Source organism: Chiloscyllium plagiosum, chromosome 1 (assembly GCF_004010195.1).
Source record: "Chiloscyllium plagiosum isolate BGI_BamShark_2017 chromosome 1, ASM401019v2, whole genome shotgun sequence".
Lineage (NCBI taxonomy): Eukaryota > Metazoa > Chordata > Chondrichthyes > Orectolobiformes > Hemiscylliidae > Chiloscyllium > Chiloscyllium plagiosum.
The window spans coordinates 98,879,422-98,902,903 of record NC_057710.1 but is presented as its reverse complement, the minus strand read 5'-3'; the positions used below and the strand labels follow the sequence as shown (position 1 = coordinate 98,902,903).

The following is a 23,482-nucleotide window of genomic DNA, read 5'->3' as shown; positions in this document are numbered from 1 at the left end:
GTTTGCTCTGTTAAAAACCATGATGCAAGTTATTGTGTGAATAATCCTAGGTGCAAGGGCTAATGAGCTATGAGAAAAACTGAAATAGCTGTCGCTTTGTACCGGCATTGTTGTCGTCAAGTTTCAAAAAAAACAAATGCTGAGTTGAACTGTGATGCACTAATCAAGTGTTCACTCTGCCATCCTTCTTGTATCTCTGAGTGGAGGTAATGAAGGAGATATAAAATGGCACTCTGAACATTTTTTTGACAGAGACATTTCACAGTGCCCATGGACTTGGTCTAGCAAATGGAAGAAATTATGTACCTGAAGCACACTTTCTGGAACCATAACTAGCTTAAAGGGAAAATAGTTGCAGCTGTTACAAGTAAATCATTTTCAACCTCTAGACGTTATTGCAGGAAGCCCAAATATCTTGCACTTCTTCATCGATGATCTTCCCTCAGTCGGGTTAGATGTGGAATGTTTGCTGATAATTGCACAATTTTCAGTACCAATCTCTCAGACTGATACTCGTCTAGTTTGTATGCAGATAAACACCCCTCTGCAGCTACCCTCTGTCTTCTATGGCCAAACTAATTTTGTATCTAACTTGCCAAATCACCATGGATTCAATGTGATTTGATCTTCTGGACCAGTCTACCATGAGGGACCTTGTCAAATGTTTTAATAAAATCCGTAGATAACATACACTGCCTTACCTACATCAGTCATCTTTGTCACCTACCTCCAAATACTGAATCAAGTTTGTGAGACAAGATCTACCCTGCACAAGGCCATGCTGACAATCCCTAATAAGTGGAGAAAGTGAGGTCTGCAGATGCTGGAGATCAAAGTTGAAACTTTATTGCTGGAACAGCACAGCAGGTCAGGCAGCATCCAGGGAACAGGAGATTCGACGTTTCGGGCACAGGCCCTTCTTCAGGAATCCCTAATAAGTCCATTCTTCTCCAATCATTTCCCTATCATTGATGTAGGACTCACTAGTTTATAATTTCCTGTATTATCCCTGTTGCCCTTGAACAAAGAAACAACATTGGCTGTTCTCCAGTCTTCTGAGACCTCTCCTGTGGCTACAGATGATAAAAAACTCTGTCAAAGCCACAGCAATCTCCTCCTTTCTCTCCTTCAGTTGCCTGGGATAGATCCCATCAGGCCCTAGGACCTTGTTTACCTTAATATTTTTCAATACACCAAACAATGTCACCACCTTAATTTTGACATGCTATGGAATATCAACAAACCCCTCTCTAAACTTCTGATCATCCTTGTCCTTCTCCTTGGAGAATATCAATGTACAGTACAATATCTGAGCAGTGGCAAGTTTTAGAATGGATGAAAGGCCTATTTCTGCTCCTATTCTGTTATATTTTAATGTGAAGGCCACCATAACATTTATTTTTCCACTCAAGGAAATAGCTTGAAGCAGCACTGGATATTGATTTTAAATTGTCTGCCTTTGATCTGACCTTAATTGTATCAGAGTTGGCTCGACAGCTGGTTTGTGATGGAGTGATGCCAGCAGCCTGGGTTCAATTCCCACATTGGCTAGGTCACCAGGAAGGACTCTTCTCCTTCTAAATCTCTCTTTGCCTGAGACCTTGTGACCCTCAGGTGAAACCACCAACAGCCACCTTGCTAATGAGAGAGCGCCCTCTCGTTTGGTAAGACTAGGGCAACTTGATGACTTTACGTACAAATTAAGTATAATGCAGTTCGAGTCAGATGGCCTCTGTTTGTTTAAAATTCATAACGGTTCAGTCCTCGGGCAGTCAGATGCAGCTGCCTGAAAAGTGGATGTAACAAGGTGCATTATTATTCAGCTAAAGACCAATGTTTAACAATTTAGAGCTGTTTTCTATCTTCAGCAAGTAAGAATGAAACCATTGTGGTTTGCTGTTCAATGGCATTACCATTGCTGAATACCCCATTTCAATGTATTCGGGGTTACCATTGACCAGAAATTGAATGGAACTCACCATATAAATATGGTGGCTATAAAAGCAGGTCATAAGCTAGGTATTTTGTGGTATGTAATTCACCACCTGTCTCTGTAATGTTGTGTATCATCTACAAGGTAAGTGTGGCTCCAATAGCACTCCAGGGTGCTCAACACCCTCCAGGACAAAGCATTTTGTTCAATTAGCTCATCGTTCAACATTCGCTACTCTCTTCCCAAGCAACACCATAAACAGCACTATGCCCCACAGTAATTCATCCCAAAACATCACCTTCCAAATATGTGGCTTCTGACACCTACAGGATAAGGGCAGCCAGTGAATGGGAACTCAAAATCCTGCAATTTGCCCTCCAAGCCACATAGTCCTGACTTAGATCTAACTTAAAGTTTCTTCACCGTTGCTGATTCAAAATCTGGCACTCCCTTCTTAATAGCACTGAAGATATTCCCTACAGCCCTAGAACTGCAGCAATTCAAGGCAGCTCTGCAGGAAAATTAGGAATAGTAATAAATGTTGGTCTGGCCAGTGATAGCAACATCCCATAAATGAACACAAATAATTAAAGTATAGGTTAGAAAATAATCACTCACTTGTTAAAATGAGGTGTTTTGCCAGGAAGGAATTTGCATTCAACTATTGTTTTTCACAAGCTTGAAATGTTCAAAGTTCTACCTACTCTGAGGTATTTTTGAAGTGTAATTGCTATTGCAATGCAGTAGCCAATTTACCTACAAAACAATTCCACAAATGACAATTAGATTCACTGTTCTCTGCTATATCCCAGCCAATATTTGCATATTCTGTCAAAACTCAGTGTCAACTGTTGACTTGTATTGATATCTGTAGTTATTTTAGCTTTTGTGGTCATGCTTTGAATATCCAGATTTGTCATGTGATGAGCTGTACTGAGTCACTGAACTTTTATACCAATCTCCATGTGCTGTGATTCTTAAGAACCAAGTCAGTGGATTCATTTTTATAGTTATTTAATTGCATTAAATACAGAGAATCCCTGATTTATAAACATCCAACTTAAGAATGCTTGTACTTGCAAAACTGATCCCAAACTTGGACATAAATTGGTGACATATGAACATTTCCTGCACTTATGAACAGCTACTTTATATGCTCTAGCATTGTGCTTTGACTTGCATACAAATCAACTTGTGAATAGACTCAACATGGAGTCCACTTGCAACGTGGGGACTGCCTGTACTTCTCCAATTTACAGTTTATAACTTATCAAGCACACAAATTTAATTTTTTAATGTACCTCTTTCTATTCAATTATTTTGTCTTTGTAGCCATTTACTGTGTCCCAACTGAAACTGTGTGCAGGGATCATGGTAACAGCATCTCACAATCCCAAACAAGACAACGGTTATAAGGTAATCTTATGATTCGTTATGCAGCATTGATGACTGTCATAATGTTAATTGACAAACCAACTTAATTTTCTTTCTTCCTCTTTTGTATACTTTCAGCATTTAGATCAACTATTCAATGATTAGCTTGCAACAGTGTTGATAAATAGATTGTAAAGCTATAGTACAAGATTTCCCTAACAGATAATCAGGACCCAAATTGGGGTTATAAGCTGATAATTTGGTTTTGTGAGCTGACAGCAATGGTCACCATGTTGATAGACACTTTCCCATTACTCCGTCCTGTTCCTCCTCTTATTGTCATAGATTTTTTTTGCCCTGACCCCTTCACTCAGGAAACTACCATCCACCACCTCCCCTTGCCACCCTGACCCCAAACAATCATACTCTCATTTCCCAAAATGAGGTCATAGTGGAGAAAAATCTGGGAAGTCCTGACATCATGAATTATAATAAGGGATTGCTGTAGTTGTTGGGGTGGAGATTTGTGGGATATCTGATCAATAATTAAATCTAGTTGCATGTTTTATTGCTTGCTTAATTCCTCATGTCTTGTGTACTATGACAGTGAAATAAACTTATCTCTCACATTGAGATCAGCTCAGTCAATGTTTTAGCAAGACATTATAATCTGGCAACATAGCATTCAAATATGGAATTGCCACTTTAGGGATAAGAGTAGGCCATTCAGCCCATTGAATCTGTTCTGCCATTTAATATGATGTCTGATCTAACACTTTAATGCCTATAACATACTGTTCCATTATCCTTAATGTCATTGATAATCAAAAATTCATCACTCTCTATTTTAAATATACATACGGTGCTTCCACCGTTCTCTAGGATAAAGAGTTCCTCTGAGTACAAGCATTCTCCTCATTTGTTCCAAAATCCCATCCCCCTTTTTGTTTTGCTCAAGTTGTTTCCTGGTTCTAGACTCCCCAAACAGGTACACACCTGCATCTATACTGTCAACCTCTACCTTGTATTTTGTAAGTTTCAGTGAGATCATGTTTTATTCTTAAAACTTTAGATAGTACAAGTCCAGTTTGCCCAATCTCTCTTCATAGAACAGTCCCACTATCCCCGCAACAAAACTGGTGATCCTTCATTCATTCCCACTAAAACAATAATATTTTCCGAGTTGGGAAACCAAAACTGCGCACAGTCCTTCAGGTGTGGTTTAACCTGTCTCCTGTACAATGTAAGTAAGAAGTCACTATTCTATGCTCAAAACTTGCTTGTGAAAGAAGCTAACATCGAATAGTCTTTATCATAGCTGGCTGCACTTGCATTTAAGCCTTCAGTGGCTTTTTCAGAAGGACCCCCACATCCCTTTGCACAGCTGCATTTTCCAACCCCATCACCATTTAAGAAATACTCTACATGTCTGTAGTAGATAACCTTATCTTTCCACATAATATTCCACCTGCCATGTTCCTGCTTAAGCACTAAGCCTGTCAAAATCCACTTAAACGCATCTTTCTCTCAAAACTTGCTTGTGAAAGAAGCTAACATCGAATAGTCTTTATCATAGCTTGCTGCACTTGCATTTAAGCCTTCAGTGGCTTTTTCAGAAGGACCCCCACATCCCTTTGCACAACTGCATTTTCCAACCCCATCACCATTTAAGAAATACTCTACATGTCTGTAGTAGATAACCTTTTTCTTTCCACATAATATTCCACCTGCCATGTTCCTGCTTAAGCACTAAGCCTGTCAAAATCCACTTAAACGCATCTTTCTCAATGCACGTTCCTGTTTAGCTTTGTAAAATTTCCAAACTTGCAGATGTTACAGTTGGTCCCTACATCCAGATCATTGATATATATTGTGAACAGCTGGTGCCCAGGTACTTTTTGTTCCTATACCTGACTAGTCACAGACTGTCAACCGAAAATGATCCGTTTATTCCTGCACTACTTCCTGCTTGTTAGCCAATTCTTTACCATGCCAGTATATTACCACCTGTGCCACGTGCTTTAATTTTACTAAACAGACTTCTTTGGAGAGTCTTATCAAAGGTTTTCTGAAAATCTCAATTTTGTTAGCAACATCCTCAAAAAAAAAACTCCCAACATGTTTGCATGATTTCCCATCTCAAAGTGCATACTAATAAAGCACAATTGGATCACTTTATCGAGTGACGTTAGAATCTAGCGTTTTCCTTGCTTTGACACAAAGCTGATGGGTCTCTAGTTCCCTGTATTACCCTTACTCCTTTTTAAATAGTGGATTGGCATTTGCAAGCATCCAATCTACAGGAATCATACCAGAATCTATGGAATTTTGAAAGATGATTTACAGGTGCATCAACTATCTCTATAGCCACTCCTTTAGCACTCTGCAATTTAGCTATCAGCCCTTTTGAATGTATCAGCCTTCAGCCCCATTAAGTTCTCCAGTATTCTCTCAACAATAGTAATTTCCTTCAACTCCTCATTATGCTTAGTCAATTATTTTGGAAGTTTTTTTGTTTTCCTCAATGAAAACTGGCATAAAATAATCTTTTAGTTTCTCTACCATTTCTGTATTCCCACATTATTAAATCTTCTGACTAGCTACTGTTAATAGATCCATATTTAGCTTAGCCAAGCACATCCTTATTTAATAAGGAGGAAATATGGCCTTTATTTGCTAGATTGCACTCATGTTTTTTCTTTTCCTTTTCTTGCTCCTCTTGTCCTGTATTCTTAAAATTCCCAGCCCTCAGTTAATATTATTTCTTCACACTTTATAATATTGTTATTTTTAATCTTTATACAATCCTTAACATATTTTGTCGGCCATGGGTAAAGGACCCCTGAGTTTCTGCTCCTTCAAGTTGCTGTAAGTCATCTAACAGTTATTAAAAAGCTGTCCTCCCCGATGTGTACGTATGTCTTTTAATGTGTTTTCTCCAATCCAGCTCAGCCAAGTTGTGCCTCGTGGTCTCTCAATTTCCCTCATTCAAATTTAACACCCTAGTTTGCACAATGAACTACCTCACTTGCAAACATAATGTGAAATTCTATCATGTATGGTCACTTATCCTAATGGTTGTTTTACAATAAGATTACTATTTGGTCCTTTCTCCTCTTGTCGTCTCAACATGCTGTTCTAGAAAAGCATCCCGAAGACACTCCAGAAACTCCTCCTTCATGGCTTTAGTGCTCATTTGGTTGACCCAGGCTATATGCAAATTGAAGTCACCCATAGGTACTGTGTTGCACATGCTGCGACCTTCCTTCTCTTATTTCACGATTTGTATCGTGCCCTATTCTACCACAACTATTTACTGGCCTATATTTTTAAATAAATCCATGCAAATCCATCACTGTCCCTTGCTGTTTCTTAGTTCCACCAAAACAGATTCCACACGTTGCTGTCCTGATCTGAGATCCTCCCTTATGTATTATGTATTGATCCCATCTTGTATTATCAGCACAACTTCACCTCCTTTCCTTCCTGTCTTAGCTTTCAAATATTGAATATCCTTGAATATTCAGTTCCCAGTTCTGGCCATCATGCAGTCATATTTCTGTAATGGCAATTATAGCATAACCATTTACCACTACTGTAACTCATAAAAGGAACAAGAGACATAAACTTAAAATGATCTGTAAAAGAAGCATGGGTGAAATGACTTTTGTTTCACTCAGTTCATTCTGTAACTTAACTATCTGGAAGTGTGGTGGAGACTGTGTTTTAATTGAGACATTCAAAAGGGCATTGGATGTTCACTTGTTAAAAATAATGAGCAAGGGTATGGGGAAAAGCAGGAGATTGGCAGAAGGTAGTATAGCTAATTTGATGAGCCAATGCAGCTGTAGTAGGCTGAATGGTCTCCTTCTGTGCTGTAGCACTACTATAATTTGTGGTTTTAAGTCATCTATCTTCTTGTGAATGCTGTTTCATTCGGGTAGATATTTGCTGTTCCAATAAGCACAGGGAATTACTTGGTCGATAAAATGTTTCACTGACCACTCGCTGCTTTCTGTGGAAAATTGATGGATTTCAATTCATACTGCATTTATATGTTGACCAATTCAAAAGTAATCAATTCACATCTAAATATTGTGCAGTTTCTTAGAAATGAATGAATTGCATTACTGTATTTTGTTCTTCCAAGTGATTTAATGCTTGAACTGAAATTGGTTCTGATTTCCTGATTGACTGACTGTTTTGGAAATTCAGGCTAAACATTAATTACAAAATATGGTACAACAAAGTCATCAGTTTAACTATATAGCACTTAATATCAGTGCCTGAAAATACCTAGCAATTGTTTGAACTGTGAATGTTTTCAAACTGATGTCATTGGCTATTTAATTTCTAAGTCCCTACCTTTTACATTCTATGTTTGTGCAGACCTGGGATTGATTTTTGAAATGCAACATTTCAAGAAAGATTTAGAAAATACTTTTCAGGATGTACCATAACATTTAAAAGATTCTGGTGTGTCATTCTTGTTATAATGTGGGAAATAAATTGTCTAATTTATTCTTTCCACAGAGTGAAATAAGTTCAATTTTTTTTTAGACTTCTGTATGAGAATGCCATTTAAAATTAAATCATGTGCAACCTCTTATTCAAATTCCAGATTGTCTCCCTAACCATCTGTTTCTCTTCTGCTATCATTCTTCTCTTTTGAACATTTTGCAGGTTTGTTCATTTTAACTTCTATTTTCCTGAGTTGCTTTAACATTTTGCAGAACGCATGAGTCTGAAACAATGCTGGGAAGTCTGGAGTAAAAATTGCTAAACTCTTGTTTTCCAGACTGTTGAATTTATTGTGGAAAGCTTGTTTTGGAATCCAATTGTGCATGCATGAGTCTTTTTCAAAGTAAAAGTATCTTAAGGCTGCTGTTGATTCAGTTCACGTTCACAAAGTCATTGTGTCTTATTTTACCTTTTTTTTTTCGTGTTTTTTTATGATCGCTTAAGACAGTGCATTCAGCACCAAACTTGCATCTACTAATTATTTTGTTGCTCGAATAGCATTTGGTTCACTGTACTCTCTGGCTATTCTATTCCAGAAGTTAATGCCTTTGAATAATTTGCATTTGTCCCACCTTGTTTATAAGCTGAACTGACTTGGTACCAAGTACACCTGTCATCACTATATTTTAACTCCTTCATATTTATAAAATTAAAAAATGTTGACAAACAATGATCATAACTGGGTCAAAATAAAAAAGGGTTCTTTTTAAATAAAAGTGCTACACAGCTTCACTAAATAACCATGTTAAAAACATGTCATCAATCATCATTTCCTTGGAATGTTAAAATGGACAATGCTTATGATTTCTTGTTAAGTTTAAATTGTGAATAATGTTGCCAACTGATTATGCAATTTTCCAGAAAAGGTGCATTGTTTTTATGGTCTTGCCAATTTCCTTGTAATACAGAATTATAAGAACATTCAGCTTAACCTTAACTTTATTTGCATGCTAACTTGTCCATGTATAAAAAATTCCATCTTCACTTAAACTCTTTAAGCAGCAGTTCAAGATGGCAGGCTAACGGCTAGTTCAATAAATTAATTATCTATGTAAGATCAACTCTTCCAAAAATGGGAGTGATGTGTTTTTTTTTCAAGAGTTTATTTTCTTGTATAATTTAACTTGAATTAAATAGGCGATTTACTTTTAAACTAAACATGTTGGTGATTCAAGGAACTTCAGGAAAAGATCTGGCCATCCAGAATTCTTAACATTTTTCCAAGCTTGTTTCAGTGTTTGTTCCAATTGACTTCATTCATCCTTGCTTGAAGTATTTTAAAATTTTTATTTTTAGGTTATATGCAGATGAATAATCTTGAGTGATCAGTCATTAACTTTTATCAGTAGATGTTTTAACAACTGTTGCTTGTTTGGTAATATTTAGGTTTACTGGTCTAATGGAGCTCAGATTATTTCCCCTCATGATAAAGAAATTGCAAAAGCCATTGAAGAGAATTTGGAGCCGTGGTCAGAATCGTGGAATGACAAGCTTGTTGACAACAGTTCCCTCATTAAAGATCCTTATGAAAATATGAAAAGTAAATATCTTGAGTGCCTGCAGAAGCATTGCTTTAACAGGTCAGTGATCAGATATATTGGGGAGGTGATGGAATAATGGTAATTTCACTGGACTAGTAACTCTGAACCCTAGACTAATAATCAAAGGATTAAAACAAAGAATCGCAGATGCAGGGATTGAAACAAAAACATTAAGTGCTGGCAAAACTCAGCAGATCTGGCAACATCTGTGGAGAGAAAAACAAGAGTTAATGTTCTGAGTCCAGTGACTTAACTTCTGAAGTTCTAATGAAGCGTTGACTCTGCTTTCTCTCTGCTTTGTTTAATGTTTAGAGACTTGGATTCAAATCCTACCATAGCCAATGAACCTTGAATTGAGTTTGAAAAAATCGGGAATTAGAAGCTTGCCCAGTGGTGACCGTGAAACCATTGTTGATGTCATAAATATCTTGTTGATTAATATCCTGTCAGAAAGAAAATTTGCCATCCACAACTGGTTTGACTCCATATTCGTATGGACCAGGCTGCACCCCTCAAAGCCTTTCAAGAAGGTAGCCCAGACCCTAACTTTGCTATTTGATTTTAAGCAAGTGTACAGTGAATATTCCAGGAGACAATCAGCTGGTCAAACTGCTTAGTTTTTAACAAAACAGAATTCATTTACAAGAGTGCTTAATGAAGCGCAAAGAACAGAAAACAGAATACCAAATAGCTTAACCCATCCGAAAACCCAACAGACTATCCCAACTTAATGATGCTGTTCCAAAATACTTGCAACGATCCCCATGGACACCCCTTGGCACAAAAGGCAAAATGAAACACAGATTCTTACAGGAATGAAGTCAGAGAGAGAGTGGGTCCAGCAGCTCTTCATGCACACGCGTGCACACACAGTCATTTACAATCTCTCTGAAAAAACCCAGAACAATGTTAACGTGTTAAAGGAACAGATTCGTCACACTTAACAATGTGGTTAACTCAGAATTGCCCTCTGGACAAGTCGTAATGTGCAATAAATGTTACCCTGCCAACGACATCCACATTTCTGTGAATAAATGAAAAGTGTCCTCTGTAGTAAACTGATTAATGTAACTCTTCTCTAATTTCATTTCATGTATTTGATCTTGTCACCAAAAGCTGTTCCAAACTTTTTTCTCAACCTTGAATTTATCTTGACCCCTACTGTACCTTTATAGTGCCAATATACTATGTATTCTGGAAATCGGAAATACAAAATGTTGGTAATACATAACAACAGGCCAAGTAGCATCAGTGGCTACTGAGAATCTTTTTCAGGTGTTAGCTCTTATTTCTATCTCCACAGATGCTGTTGACCTTGTTGAGTATTATTGTTTTATGTTCCAATCTACCTTTTATTTAGCTAACATGTGATTTGAGCAAGTGTGTGATATGGAAAAAGCTGATTTTTTTTTAATGCGAAAGGTTTAAATACGGAATTAACATTCATTCTTAACCATCCTGTTGTCATATCCCGGCAAAATCTTATTTCTGAAAGGAAAATTGACTCTTTAGGGTTCAACTGTGCAACAGCAATAAAATAAATTAGTTTCAGTAGCTATTTTCCAGGAAATTCAACTGTTGGGTTTAACAATTACAATCTAATGGTTTCATTGCTGCAATATAAATAGCCACGGCCTCTGTTTCACCTTTGTCCTAAATCCACATATGGTGTTTAATTATTGCTTGGTGAATTAAACTGCAGTGCAGCCAAGTCCGGAAGTGAACTAATTTGCTCACTCTTTCTCTTTGTATTCCCACCTGCTAACTGCCAAACCTGCCACTTCAATCAAATACTAAAGATTTGTGGTGGTATGTCTGTATGTCAGCTTTGAACTTACCAAGGAAAAGAACTTTGTCTCGTTTTGACTTTATTCACCCTCCTGCCAAGGTTATCCTGTTTTGTCAGACTACCTCCTGCTCCCTCCACTCCATTCCCACTGAACTGCTGACTGCCTAACTTCCATTCCTATCCTTTCATCTTCACAAACATCTCCTCAAAAGCCCTACTCTTAGCTCCTTTGCTCTTGCAAACTATCTCTTGCTGGGCTCCTTCCTACTACCCATTTATGGTTTGAGCACCTCCTACAAATGTTTCTTGTTCCCACAGCATTAGGGTTCCCAAAGAGCACTCATTAGTTATCTTTTGCTTGCTTTGTTTGTCTATTCTCTGCACCTTAACAAAATATCTGACGATAAGGAGTCGGTTTCCACAATATCTATTTTTATTTCTTGTCTACTAGCTCTTTTTCCTTTCCATGATCTTTTGAGCAATGATTTCTTGCTGTTATACATTAATGAATAGACTTACTCAGGTTGTTCACACCTGCCACAAATAAGGGCCCCTTTGTTCTGATTCTGTGCAATATCACCAGCCTCCATCCCTGTTTCAATGACTCTGTTGCTGAAACACCTGTTCTTGTATATTTCACGTCCAGTTTCAACACTTCTAATTCTCTGAGTTGACCACCTGTGTTTTTATGTCTGTAAGCTTCAGCTTATCTAACTCCTCTTTGCCTGCATCAACTCCAGCTTTCTTAAGTTTCATAGGCTCACAATTCTATTGTGCCTCAGATTAAAAATCTTATTCATGTCTTCAAATCCATTCATAGCTTTTGCCGTGCCTATCTTCATAGTCTGTGGCCCTACAATTGACATCCTGCTTTCCAAACCCTGACTCCTGATTCTGTCCCCTTTTTTTTGCATTATCTTTCCCCTTTGTCCATTGACATCATTTGTGCTTTCAGCCAAGTAAGCTGCACATTCTAGAATCCTCTCAGTAGCTCCTTCTGTTTCTCCACCTGAGAACTTCCAAACATTGTATTTTATTACACTCACCTAATAGTTTATCCTTCATCTCAGCCTCTGGGAGGCTTTTCTAGATATTAAGAGGCTGTGTCAATTCAGATTGTTGTTGTACTCCAAGCATAAAATGTTGGAATCTGATACTTGCTATGTGTTGCATTGTGGCTGCAAATCTTTCCATGTTGCTGTAGGGTTTGAATATCCGTGTATCTTTTTGATATCTGAGCAGATGAGCATTCAAAGCAGCACAGATTTCAAAGGCATGCTAATTCTCCGGTTTCTAAATTATTTATGAATAAACATTTGCTATGTTTTATATTGATAAATTCTTAAAATTAAGTTAATGTTTTGTTCTGAAACTTCACTGCTTTTGATTTCCTGAGCTTGGCAATGTTGTTGTTTTCTGATCTGACTTTGGTTTCCTTTCTCTCTAGGGATATAAACAAGGAAACTAAACTTAAATTTGTGCACACATCTGTACATGGAGTTGGACATGAGTTTGTACAGGCTGCTCTTGCATCATTCAACTTCACCAATCTTCTTGCAGTTCCAGAACAGAAAGATCCTGATCCGGAATTTCCAACTGTCAAAAACCCAAATCCAGAAGAAGGAAAAGATGTGCTGGTAAAAACTGTTGCTTGTTGTTATAACAAAACATTGTCATCAGTTCTGCTTTGACATCTATTCTGTTCATTCCTGTTATGTCTCCTTCAGCTGAAACTAACTCCTGAGTAAGATTTAAAGATTTACTATTTCCTGGTGTTGATAAGCCAAATTATTTTGTTGAAACCCTACTGGTGGCCCACTGTAACATAGTTAATACATTTACTCAGCACTTGTGGCTGTCAGTAATTGCAAGGTGCTGATGTCATTAACATCTGCCAAAACCAAGGGAAAAGTTTCATCGTTGCAGTTTTGTTCGGGGTTTTTATCCATTGAACCATAAACCAATATCCATTGGTGCAAAAGCTATAATTGTCTGAAATTCACATACAGCTACGCTCAAAACTTGTAACAACACTCCTGATTACCCAGTCTCCAGTTAATTGAACATAAGCTTCAACGCTGACTCTTTTGAGGATTGGAAGAAATGGTAAGATTATTTTAAAGAGGGATTATGACATCCTCATGAGCTACTGAATGCGCAATGTTTATTTGATTCTCTTTTTGAAGTGAATCAGAACCAAAAACATAATACAGCAAATCGTGCCAACAGCATGATTTTTACCTTCATGGATATGTAGCATTTCAAGACACTTTCAAGACCGAAGGTATGTGTATTTTTGCTGAAAGAAGTGGAGCTCATGCAGCAAATATGTGAAGAGATCAGTATCTGAATAAGTATGTCAAGTACGCTGACACTTGTATTCACTTTATAGTTTATTCGCTTGATTTCAGAATAAATGAGCTAATGCTGAAATGAAAATGTATATTTGTGTTTGTATGTGGCACTGTTTTAGCAAATTTTGTAGATGTTACTTAACATTTATAAATAGTCATTAATTCCTTTCACGTTTTGACTTAAAACTTCAATGTCTTCATAGTTTCAACTTCCTCACAGGAACTCTCATAAAAGACACTTGACATAGAGCAGGAGAAGACTACAGGTGCTCCTTGAGGCTGCTAAGTGAAGGAATGTTTCCAACTCCTGTGAATATGAAACCTCTGAATCCTCATCCTTTTAAATCTCATACACCTCTCAACCCAATATCTTTTTATAAACTGAACTTTCAACCCATATTGAAGCATTGGAAAATCTTTAAAAACTCAAAAATCTGTCAGTATCGATAACATTTTGATATATACCATTATTCTTCTTGAACAGATCGTAAATCAGTTAGATTAAATAAACATTACTTCATATCCACCTTTAATCAAAAAAATTCTGTAATCCCCTTGGCAACTTAAAAATTTTAAATTTAACCAACTCTCATTCTCCTTGTTAAGTGTCAACGTCTGTTATGTTAAATCTGTTAGTGGGTTTGGTACTCAGCCAAGCATTTTGAATGTTAACTCTGGTCAGCAACTACACAAACAACCCTTCCGGAGGTAAGTACATTAAAAACTTGAAGACACCTAGAAACTCAAATTCATCAAGCCTTCAAACAGCCATACGAAAGTTGCATTGAAAATCAAGACACGAAATCTACGTTTTGGCCACCTTTCACATTGTCCCTTCCAGAATTCACGACTGTACAATTCAGAATAGCACATTAGGCTATAGTATCTGTGATAACATTTGAAGGGTATCATTCTACTCTTATTGCATGCCGTTGAATATTACTTGTTGTAGGAGTGATGGAGGAAATCACAAGATTTGCTCCAGCCCACCCTTTTTAAAGCCCGCCCACCCACCACAATCCGATCCAGCACTGGAATGAAAAGGAATCCAGCCTTTTTATGTCCTCTTTACAGCTTGCTTTCACACCCAGCCTTGAGTCCGGTATCCTGTGTTAGATGGAACTTGAACTGGACCTTCTGGCCCAGAGGTAGGGGCACCACCACTGCACCACGATACACACCCCAATACAGCTTTATATCATTTGCAGATTTGAACATATTACTCTGGTGCTCATCATTGAAAGTTGATAGGTATTTGAACCACAAGGGAATTGAGAGGTGTTGGAAGTGGGTGGGGAAAACAATCAAGTTGGAGGATTACTCATGATCTTATTGTATGACAGAACTGTCTATAAGGGCTGAATGGCCTTTCCCTGCTGCAAAGTCCCAAGTTCTTGGACTTGATTCTGTATTTATAACAATCTATGCTGCACCTTTAATACCCTGTCCCTAGCTAGAATCTCCCACTCTGGTAACTTTCTTTGACATGTGGTCATCTTTCCTCCCAAACAGTGCAGATTTTAGGGTTTAGGCATCCTTCACCAAATGTAGCTGAACAATTTTGGATCCTGCTGATTTCCTAATGTAGGATCATCCTGCAATGCAAAGCTAAGCTCTGGTTTCCTTTCTTCACTCGACTGTCTCCACAAAGCCCTTATTCTTTTCTTCTTCAATCCTCAGAGTTATGAAGAGCTAATAGACCTCTCTATCACCTATGATGGCGATGATTTATTTGTATTTTCTCTCTTCTCCATCTCTCATCTTTCTGCCCTCACCCCATCGCTGCCAACCACACTGAAATTTTTTAAGGTTTGTTTAATTGTTCCCTGCCCCCATTGCATCGAAATTGCTAACCACAGCTTATTTTCCAGACCTTTGTGCTAGCTGGTATTGTATATTGTTCTCTCTTCTCAGGAACAGCACCCCTTCTTCTAGAACTGCTGTTCTGACCCTCGTCCTCTAAATACTGGCCTCTAAAGCCTCTATCTTTGTAAACTACCACCACAGCTCAAAGAACTTTCTCTCACTTGAAGTCTTTGATCATTCCAAATCTGCCCATCTATTTTCAACTCTCTTGTTTGACTTAATTCCAGGTTTAACCCTGACGTCATCAAGTTCCAAATAACATTATCAGTGACTATGACCAAGTCACCATGTCTGTCTTGATATCTCAAAAACCATTAATACCTTTCCTCTATCGTGCAGCTCAGTGGGACAATTCTAAATGAACAATTGGACAGTGATATTTAGATTATGTTTAGAATTAAGTCTAGTAATTTGACACTTTGCAGCAGAGAGAGTCCATTCAGCCCTTACAGACTTCCAAGCTACCGGGAATAGTTTTATCTCTTTTTACTATGATGATAATTCTTGTAAAGTTCAATCAAGTCACCCCTTCCTTCCTAATCATCCAATGTGACCTAATTAGGGAGAAATAGGGAGGTATTTATACTAGGCTGAGAAGGTGAGTCATGGCTCCAGAAGCAAAGGAAGCAATGAAGAGGTGATAATGACCAGTGCATAGAGAGATTATAGGGAGATTATGAGCTGTGAATGACCAAGGTTGAAGCCAGTGCTATGCGAAAAAATATGGGGGGAGGGGGAGTGGGTGAAGCAGAGGCAAAATGGAAAACAGGGGAGAAGGGTAGCAAAGGGGGAAGAGGAGAGGAAAAAAGTGGGAAGCGAGAGAATTTTGCCTCTGCTTCACCCATCCCCCACGTATTTTGTCACATTGCACTGGCTTCAGCCTTGGTCAATCGCAGCTCCCAATCTCCCTATATCTCTATGCATTGTCATTATCAACTCTTTATTGCTACCTTTTGCTTCTGGAGCCATGACTCTCCCTCTCTCAGCCTCGTATAAATATCTCCCTATTTCTCCCCTTTTTTCTGAGCTTTGACAAAGGGTCAGTTCGACTCAATGTCAGCTCTTTTCTCTCCTTACAGATGTTGTCAGACCTGCAGAGATTTTACAGCATTTTCTCTTTTGGTTTTAGATTCCAACATCCACAGTAATTTGCTTTTATTTTTGACCTAGTTAGGGTTTTTTTTTGTGGCTAATATATAATCCATATTACTGAGGAAGCAGGCCAGTTGAGCTATAGGCTATTTTTGGTTTAGCTACACCGTGGGTGGCACAGTGGTTAGCACTGCTGCCTCACAGCGCCTGAGACCCGGGTTCAATTCCCGCCTCAGACGACCCACTGTGTGGAGTTTGCACGTTCTCCCCGTGTCTGCGTGGGTTTTCTCCGGGTGCTCCGGTTTCCTCCCACAGTCCAAAGATGTTCAGGTCAGCTGAATTGGCCATGCTAAATTGTCCGTAGTGTTAGGTAAGGGGTAAATGTAGGGGTATGGGTCGGTTGCGCTTCGGCGGGTGGGTGTGGACTTGTTGGGCCGAAGGGCCTGTTTCCACACTGTAATGTAATCTACTTCCCATACTCACTAAGTAAAATTTCTCATTTTTTTCCAGACTTTATCGTTTGCCCTGGCTGATAAGGAGGGAGCCACAGTCATTTTAGCAAATGACCCAGATGCTGATCGGCTTGCTGTAGCTGAAAAACAAGAGAGGTAAGTAATAAGTACATCAATTCTTTACTGAATTTTAAGGAGCGGTGATAAACTAGTGGTATTACGACTAGATTATCTATCTAAGGAATGCATTTTAAAGAAAAACAGAAGATGTCTGTAACTACTTAACAGTATCATGATGCGTGTCAATTACAGATGCTACAAACTGTCAAACCTTGGAGAGGTCTTTAATTTTAAAATGATTATTGTGAGTGTTGTAATGGGCAATTAAATACCCTAGCATCTATAATATCTGGAAAAAACTGTAGCATTTCTGAGGTAGAACTGTGCACATATTCATGCAAGCCCAGTAAAGAGCAGGCCATAGAAGTTGTTTTCATATACAAAACCTGTACTGCTGTGTTGACCAGTATACACTGGCCTCATGAACATTTTAGAAGCAAAAAGAAACAGCTGAAAGGGGAAAGATCAACTATTCAAGACGGTGTGGAAGTTCTAGAAGCTTTGCAACAGAAGGAGTCCTGTTTTTAATTTTGTTAAAGAGCTTGGTGTATTGAAGACTGTCGATTCTATAGTTAATAATTTGACTGTGTCTGATATATTTTTCTTGAGGTGTCTATTTTAGAGTTTGTGTTTGTTTGTATAGGTACCCAAATCCTGCACTTCTATTGGGGTGCATACCAATATTGTTGTACTTGGAGGTATTTCTCATGGATAGGTTTTAAACTTTTTTCTGTAAAGCCATAATTGATTTCATTATGCTTTTAGTATTAAATAAAATGTTAAATTCTCAAATTCTCTTTGTTCTCAGAGGAGAATGGAAAGTATTTTCAGGGAATGAGTTAGGCGCCTTGTTGGGTTGGTGGATTTTTACTTGTTGGAAGAAGCAAAATAAAGAACCCAGTTCTCTGAAGAAAATCTATATGCTGTCCAGTACAGTCTCTTCAAAAATCCTCCAGGCAATTGCACTCAAAGAAGGATTTCATTTCGAGGTATAATTCTCATTATGACTAGTCAATTACTGATTTATAATTGCATTATCTGAAAGACTTCTGAATAATATGGATTATCATTGCTGCTAATTCAATTTTGAATATATTAAACATTTCTCCTTATAAAAATGCAAAGAAATATGAAACAATAAGACCTTTCTGCCATTTGGTTCACAGCATGTGCCACCTAACTCCCTGGTGTAGAACTTTTGAATGTTAGGGTTTCCTGCCTCACCACCAAAATAGCCACAAAGTAATGTATTCCAGCCAGTACCGCCCATCTCTCTGCCATATAATGTTCCATTGGGATCTAATTGATGAGATGGGACTTCTGCCCCTCACTCTGGAGAAGGCATCACCCAGTCTGATTAACTGGCAGCTCTGTAGCCCCAGCGACATTATAGAGAATGGTGACCATTGCTGAGTCTACAGACAGTACACCGATTCTAAGAACTTGGAGCACGGACAGATGTCCTTCTGGTCACTTTGCTATCATGACAGGAAAAGAAGCTGGGGAAGGGTGGGAATAAGTTAAAACGGGTGGCACTTGAGTTCCCAGGGGTGGTGGGGGGTGGAAATATCTGTTGGTGTGGTTGGTTATTAGGATAGGAAGGCCAGTAATGTAGATGCCCTTCCCACTCACTGCCCAAGCAGCCAAATCTGTCACGCTGTTTTGCTACAATTGCACACGCACACCCCAGTAAAAACCCTGGCTTCCTCCTGGATGCAAAATTTGTCCTTTTTTTTTTTAAGGGCATCATGTGGTACAAGGATGGTAAGCCAATCCAGACATGGCCCAATCCCCATAAAAGATCTGACAGATCAGATAAGTGAAGGTTACTGGCTCTCCTGCTAGCAAGTTTGTCGGTGGGCCCCATGATGTTCTGACCCTGGATTGAAGGAAAAGGTCTACAGATATTGTCCTTTTATGCACAGTTTAACATTATTTGTTAACTTTAAGTTTTATCATTTACATCTTGCTCCTATTAATCTGTTCTGCTTACTGTATCCAAAAACTGTTGAAGGCAGATTCCCTTTACTACATATGTCACCTGGCTGTGGAGTTTTATACAAGCATATTTTCAAATATTGTATTTTCTCCTTTTTGAATAGGGAGATACTTGGAGGCTTCGGATCGATACCAGTTACTACCCAAGCCAAAATCTAGACTTTTGCCATTTATCACTTCATATAAATTAATGAGGTGTTGTAATGGTTCAATTAAATTTAGTCTTTAAAAATATTATGTTTAAAACATTTGTGAATATTTAGTTACTTAAAGATATTGGACAGTTTTTGTTTACTCGTTCAATATAAGTAGGGCATGCATCCTTTAAATGATCAAAGGACAAATTTGGGAATTTAAATTAATCAAGTTAACACTCCATCTAAGAAGAACATCACAGGTATGCCATTTGGCGAACGAAATACCTTTCAGGGAGGTGGTCCTTTGATTTCAGTCAAGCAATCTGTGTGTCTTTTCAGAGAGAGTTCATGTTTGGAGTAGTTTTGAAATAGCTGGAGTAACACAGATATGAGGGAGAGAAGGCTGCCAGGGGGTGTGGGCTATTTAGCAAGAAGGCAGTGAAGCCTGTGCTTGAGCTGAGTATTCACAGTTACCTCCTGATGGAATACTGGTGTCGAGACCCAAGCAGCCTTGTGCTTCAGATAACAATGGAAACACTAAGACGACTACAAAGGAATTCCTGAGAGCTATGGCTTATTGCTTTTCTTTAAATAGAAATTAAGGGATCATTTAAGCTATGAAAATGTAGATGATCTCTTGGGTGGAAATATAAATAAAAGGTAGTATAGAGAATCTCTATTATCCAAAGGACACTGGCAGGGAATATTTCGTTCAGTTATTCGAATTCCAGATAACATAGGTTGGCCAACCATCAGGACCTTGTGACCTTGCCAGATAATCTGAAATTCAGATAATTGAATGCTGGCTAATTGAAGATCCTCTATCTTGATCCTTTGTTTGAGTTTTAAGGCTTCAAGATAAAGGGTTTACAGAAATATTAAGTTAATAGTAACTTTCTTTTTATTCTTGTGCAGTGAAAAGTTGCTTAAAATTTGAAATTTTGTGGCATGATTCTTTCAGTTAATAACTGGGAGTTCACATTTCTTTTTAAAAATTCATGGTCTTCCTATAGAGCATTACAATGGTAATGAGAAGGTAAAACATTATGGTGATTGCAAAAATATTCTGCTGGGCAGGTTTTCCACTGCAAACTCTAGATTCCATTTATAAGGAAATTTAGACAGGAGAGAATGGAGACACTCTAACAGCAGTCAAGAGGCTGATCCAGAAAAGAGGACTATTCTGAACAGTTGAGTGATCTTCACAGAATTGGGGTGCGAATATTTATCTTCACATGAGGTTTCTGGGTTTCAGTAATCAAAACTATATTGAGCTGAAGGCCTGGCAAGGATTGCAATCATGTAAATCATGCTGTTTTCAATGAAAGAGATTGACTGCAACTCTGGGTAGCCACAGATTTTGCACAATGCAATGTGATGCAGTTAGCAGATGTGGTTACCTCCAGATATGTTAATTTTGCAGTTGGTGTAGATCAAGTGTAAATAGATGAACATAGTAATTTTTGTTCAGTTGTACAAGTTATTTGACATTTCTGCTCTGAAGAAGGAAGTTGGGAAGAATTATCTTATTTGGTGAATTAAGCATTTAGCACGTAATTGTGTACTTTTGGAAAATCTCAGTTTTCCCACTAGTGGTTTGGTGGTGGTGATGACTTGTGATGCAATATTGATATGAAGCATTAATATGCTTTTCCTAGAACGTAGAGAAGTACAGCACAGAACCGGCCCTTCGGCCCACAAAGTTGTGCTAAGGTTTATTCCTAATCTAAAATAAAATAACCTAACTTATGCACCCCTCAATTCACTGCTGTTCATGTGCATGTCCAGCAGGCGCTTAAATGTCCCTAATGACTCTGCTTCCACCACCACAGCTGGCAACATATTCCATGCAGACACAACTCTCTGCGTAAAGAACCTACCTCTGTGGTCTCCTCTATACCTTCCTTCTAATATCTTAAAATGATGACCCCTTGTGCCAGTCAATCCTGTCCTGGAGAAAAGTCTCTGGCTATTGAATCTATCCATGCCCCTCATTACCTTGTATACCTCCATCAGGCCTCCCACTCCGACTCCGACTCCGACTCCGACTCCGACTCCGACTCCGACGCCCACTCCGACGCCCACTCCGACGCCCACTCCGACGCCCACTCCGACGCCCACTCCGACGCCCACTCCGACGCCCACTCCGACTCCCACTCCGACGCCCACTCCGACGCCCACTCCGACGCCCACTCCGACGCCCACTCCGACGCCCACTCCGACGCCCAACTCCCACTCCCACTCCCACTCCCACTCCGACTCCCACTCCGACTCCCACTCCGACTCCCACTCCGACTCCCACTCCGACTCCCACCCTCTCCAAAGCCTCCGTATCTCCCCTATAATAGGGCGACCAGAACTGGTCACAATATTCCAGGTGTGACCTCACCAGGGTCTTGTAGAGCCGCAGCAAAACCTCGTTCTTTAAACTCTATTTCCCCCTGTTAATGAAAGTCAAAACACCATATGCTTTCTTGACTATCAAATCCACTTGGATGGCAACTTTGAACTTGAACACCAAGATCCCTCTGTTTTTCCACACTGCAAAGAATCCTGTCTTTAATCTTATATTCAGCATTCCAGTTTGACCTTCCAAAATGCATCACTTCGCATTTATCCAGGTTGAACTCCGTCTGCAATTTCTCAGCCCAGCTCTGCATCCTGCCTATGTCCTGCTGCAGCCTGAAATAGCCCTCTATACTATTGACGACACCTCCAACCTTTGTGCCATTGGCAAATTTACTAACCCACCCCTCAACCTCCTCATTCAAGTCATTTATAAAAACTACAGAGCAGGGGCCCAAGAACAGAGCCCTGCGGGACAACACTCGCCACTGACCTCCCAGGCTGAATACTTTCCATCTACAACCACTTCTGTCGGCCAACCAATTCTAAATCCAGACAGCCAAATCTCCCTGTATCCCATACTTTTTTTTTTGTACCTAGCTTCTGAAATTCTGGTAACTTATCGTTGGAGTGTATCCAATGAACATCACAGTTGGTACTGATTTCCTGTTCCTCCTATTTGAATAATCAGGGTGTCAGCTTGGAGAATTCACCTAGGCATAAAAACTAAAGTTTGACTATTCAGGTGCTCCGTGTCATTTGCTTCAAATTGTCATTCAATCACCATATTGCATACAATGGCAGTCTTTCACATGATCTCCTGCATTGTTTACCAAATTTTCTGATCTCACCTAACAGCAGAATTTATTTTTAAATTCCAAAGCTATTTAATATGACTTTGTTTGATTATTTTTTTGTTAAAGAGCTATACTTATTCACAGTTGTAAACACATCTGCAATTCTCCAAAGGAAGGACTAGTAGATAAACTTGGCAAACCTGTTTGAACTTCAGTATATTATTATAATCTTGAAACCCCACTTAAAAAAAAATTGTAGGTATCACTGCCCATACCTGCATTTATTGTCCATCCCTAACTGTCTGAGATATACCATTTCATAATCTGTGGTGAATTGAATGGCTAGTGTAAAATCCACTTGGTCTCTGTTCATATATTGGTAATTAGCTGTTCTGCTACTTTTCTCCTTTCATATTTTCTGTTTTAATTTATTAGAAGTGAAATTAGTTGTGACGTATAGTTGCTGCAGTGCTGATACTGCATTGCTGTATTAAATCTTAGGTTTGATTGGTAATTGAATTGTTTTTTTTCTCATAAGAGCGACTTTAATTATTTAGTCCTGGTATATTCTCACTGAAGGGAAGGTTTGCTGTGCCCATTCAGCCATCGGACATTTTGCGTGGCAATGATTGAATTCACAGAAATGTTTGTGATCTGGGCCAGTTCCATACTAAAGATTGAGATCACTGAAATAGAATGCTGTGAAATGTTCTTTTTCCCCCCTCCCTTCTCTCCCCAAAATGCAAACAACAAATATATCATATGAGAGAAACAGTTTTAATTTACCACTGGCAATGGTGTAATTTTGAAAGGTAGATTCTGATGGTTTCTTTCTTTTAGGAAACTTTAACTGGCTTTAAATGGATGGGAAACAAAGCTAAAGAACTTATAGATAAGGGCAATACAGTGCTTTTTGCCTTTGAAGAAGCAATTGGTGAGATTGTTATTAACCATTTCGTTTGCTTGCAGCTTTCTTCTTAATATAGGTTTTTCCTATGCAATCAACAAAATTTTGATCTTTAAAACTATATTTTCCATCAGAAAAAGCTCATTTGTTGACAAAAGTCTGTAACTTTGGGAGGTCGGTGCAACCAAAATTGTCTTAAAATGCATGTCAAGGGTTTAGGTAACTCTGGAGCGTCTGCTGTTGGGAATTTGTTTC

The 23,482-nt window shown here is 38.7% G+C and overlaps 1 protein-coding gene across 1 annotated transcript in view; it reads left to right on the top strand.

Annotated features, from left to right (window-relative positions):
* The window catches only part of pgm2 (phosphoglucomutase 2), a 51,324-nt gene that overhangs the window by 15,617 nt on the left and 12,225 nt on the right, over positions 1-23,482 (top strand). The window contains exons 5-10 of the mRNA XM_043693184.1: positions 3,266-3,349; positions 9,215-9,408; positions 12,606-12,795; positions 16,981-17,078; positions 17,851-18,031; positions 23,161-23,254. Coding sequence (XP_043549119.1) covers positions 3,266-3,349; positions 9,215-9,408; positions 12,606-12,795; positions 16,981-17,078; positions 17,851-18,031; positions 23,161-23,254 — 841 coding nt within the window. The remainder of the gene's footprint in view (positions 1-3,265; positions 3,350-9,214; positions 9,409-12,605; positions 12,796-16,980; positions 17,079-17,850; positions 18,032-23,160; positions 23,255-23,482) is intronic.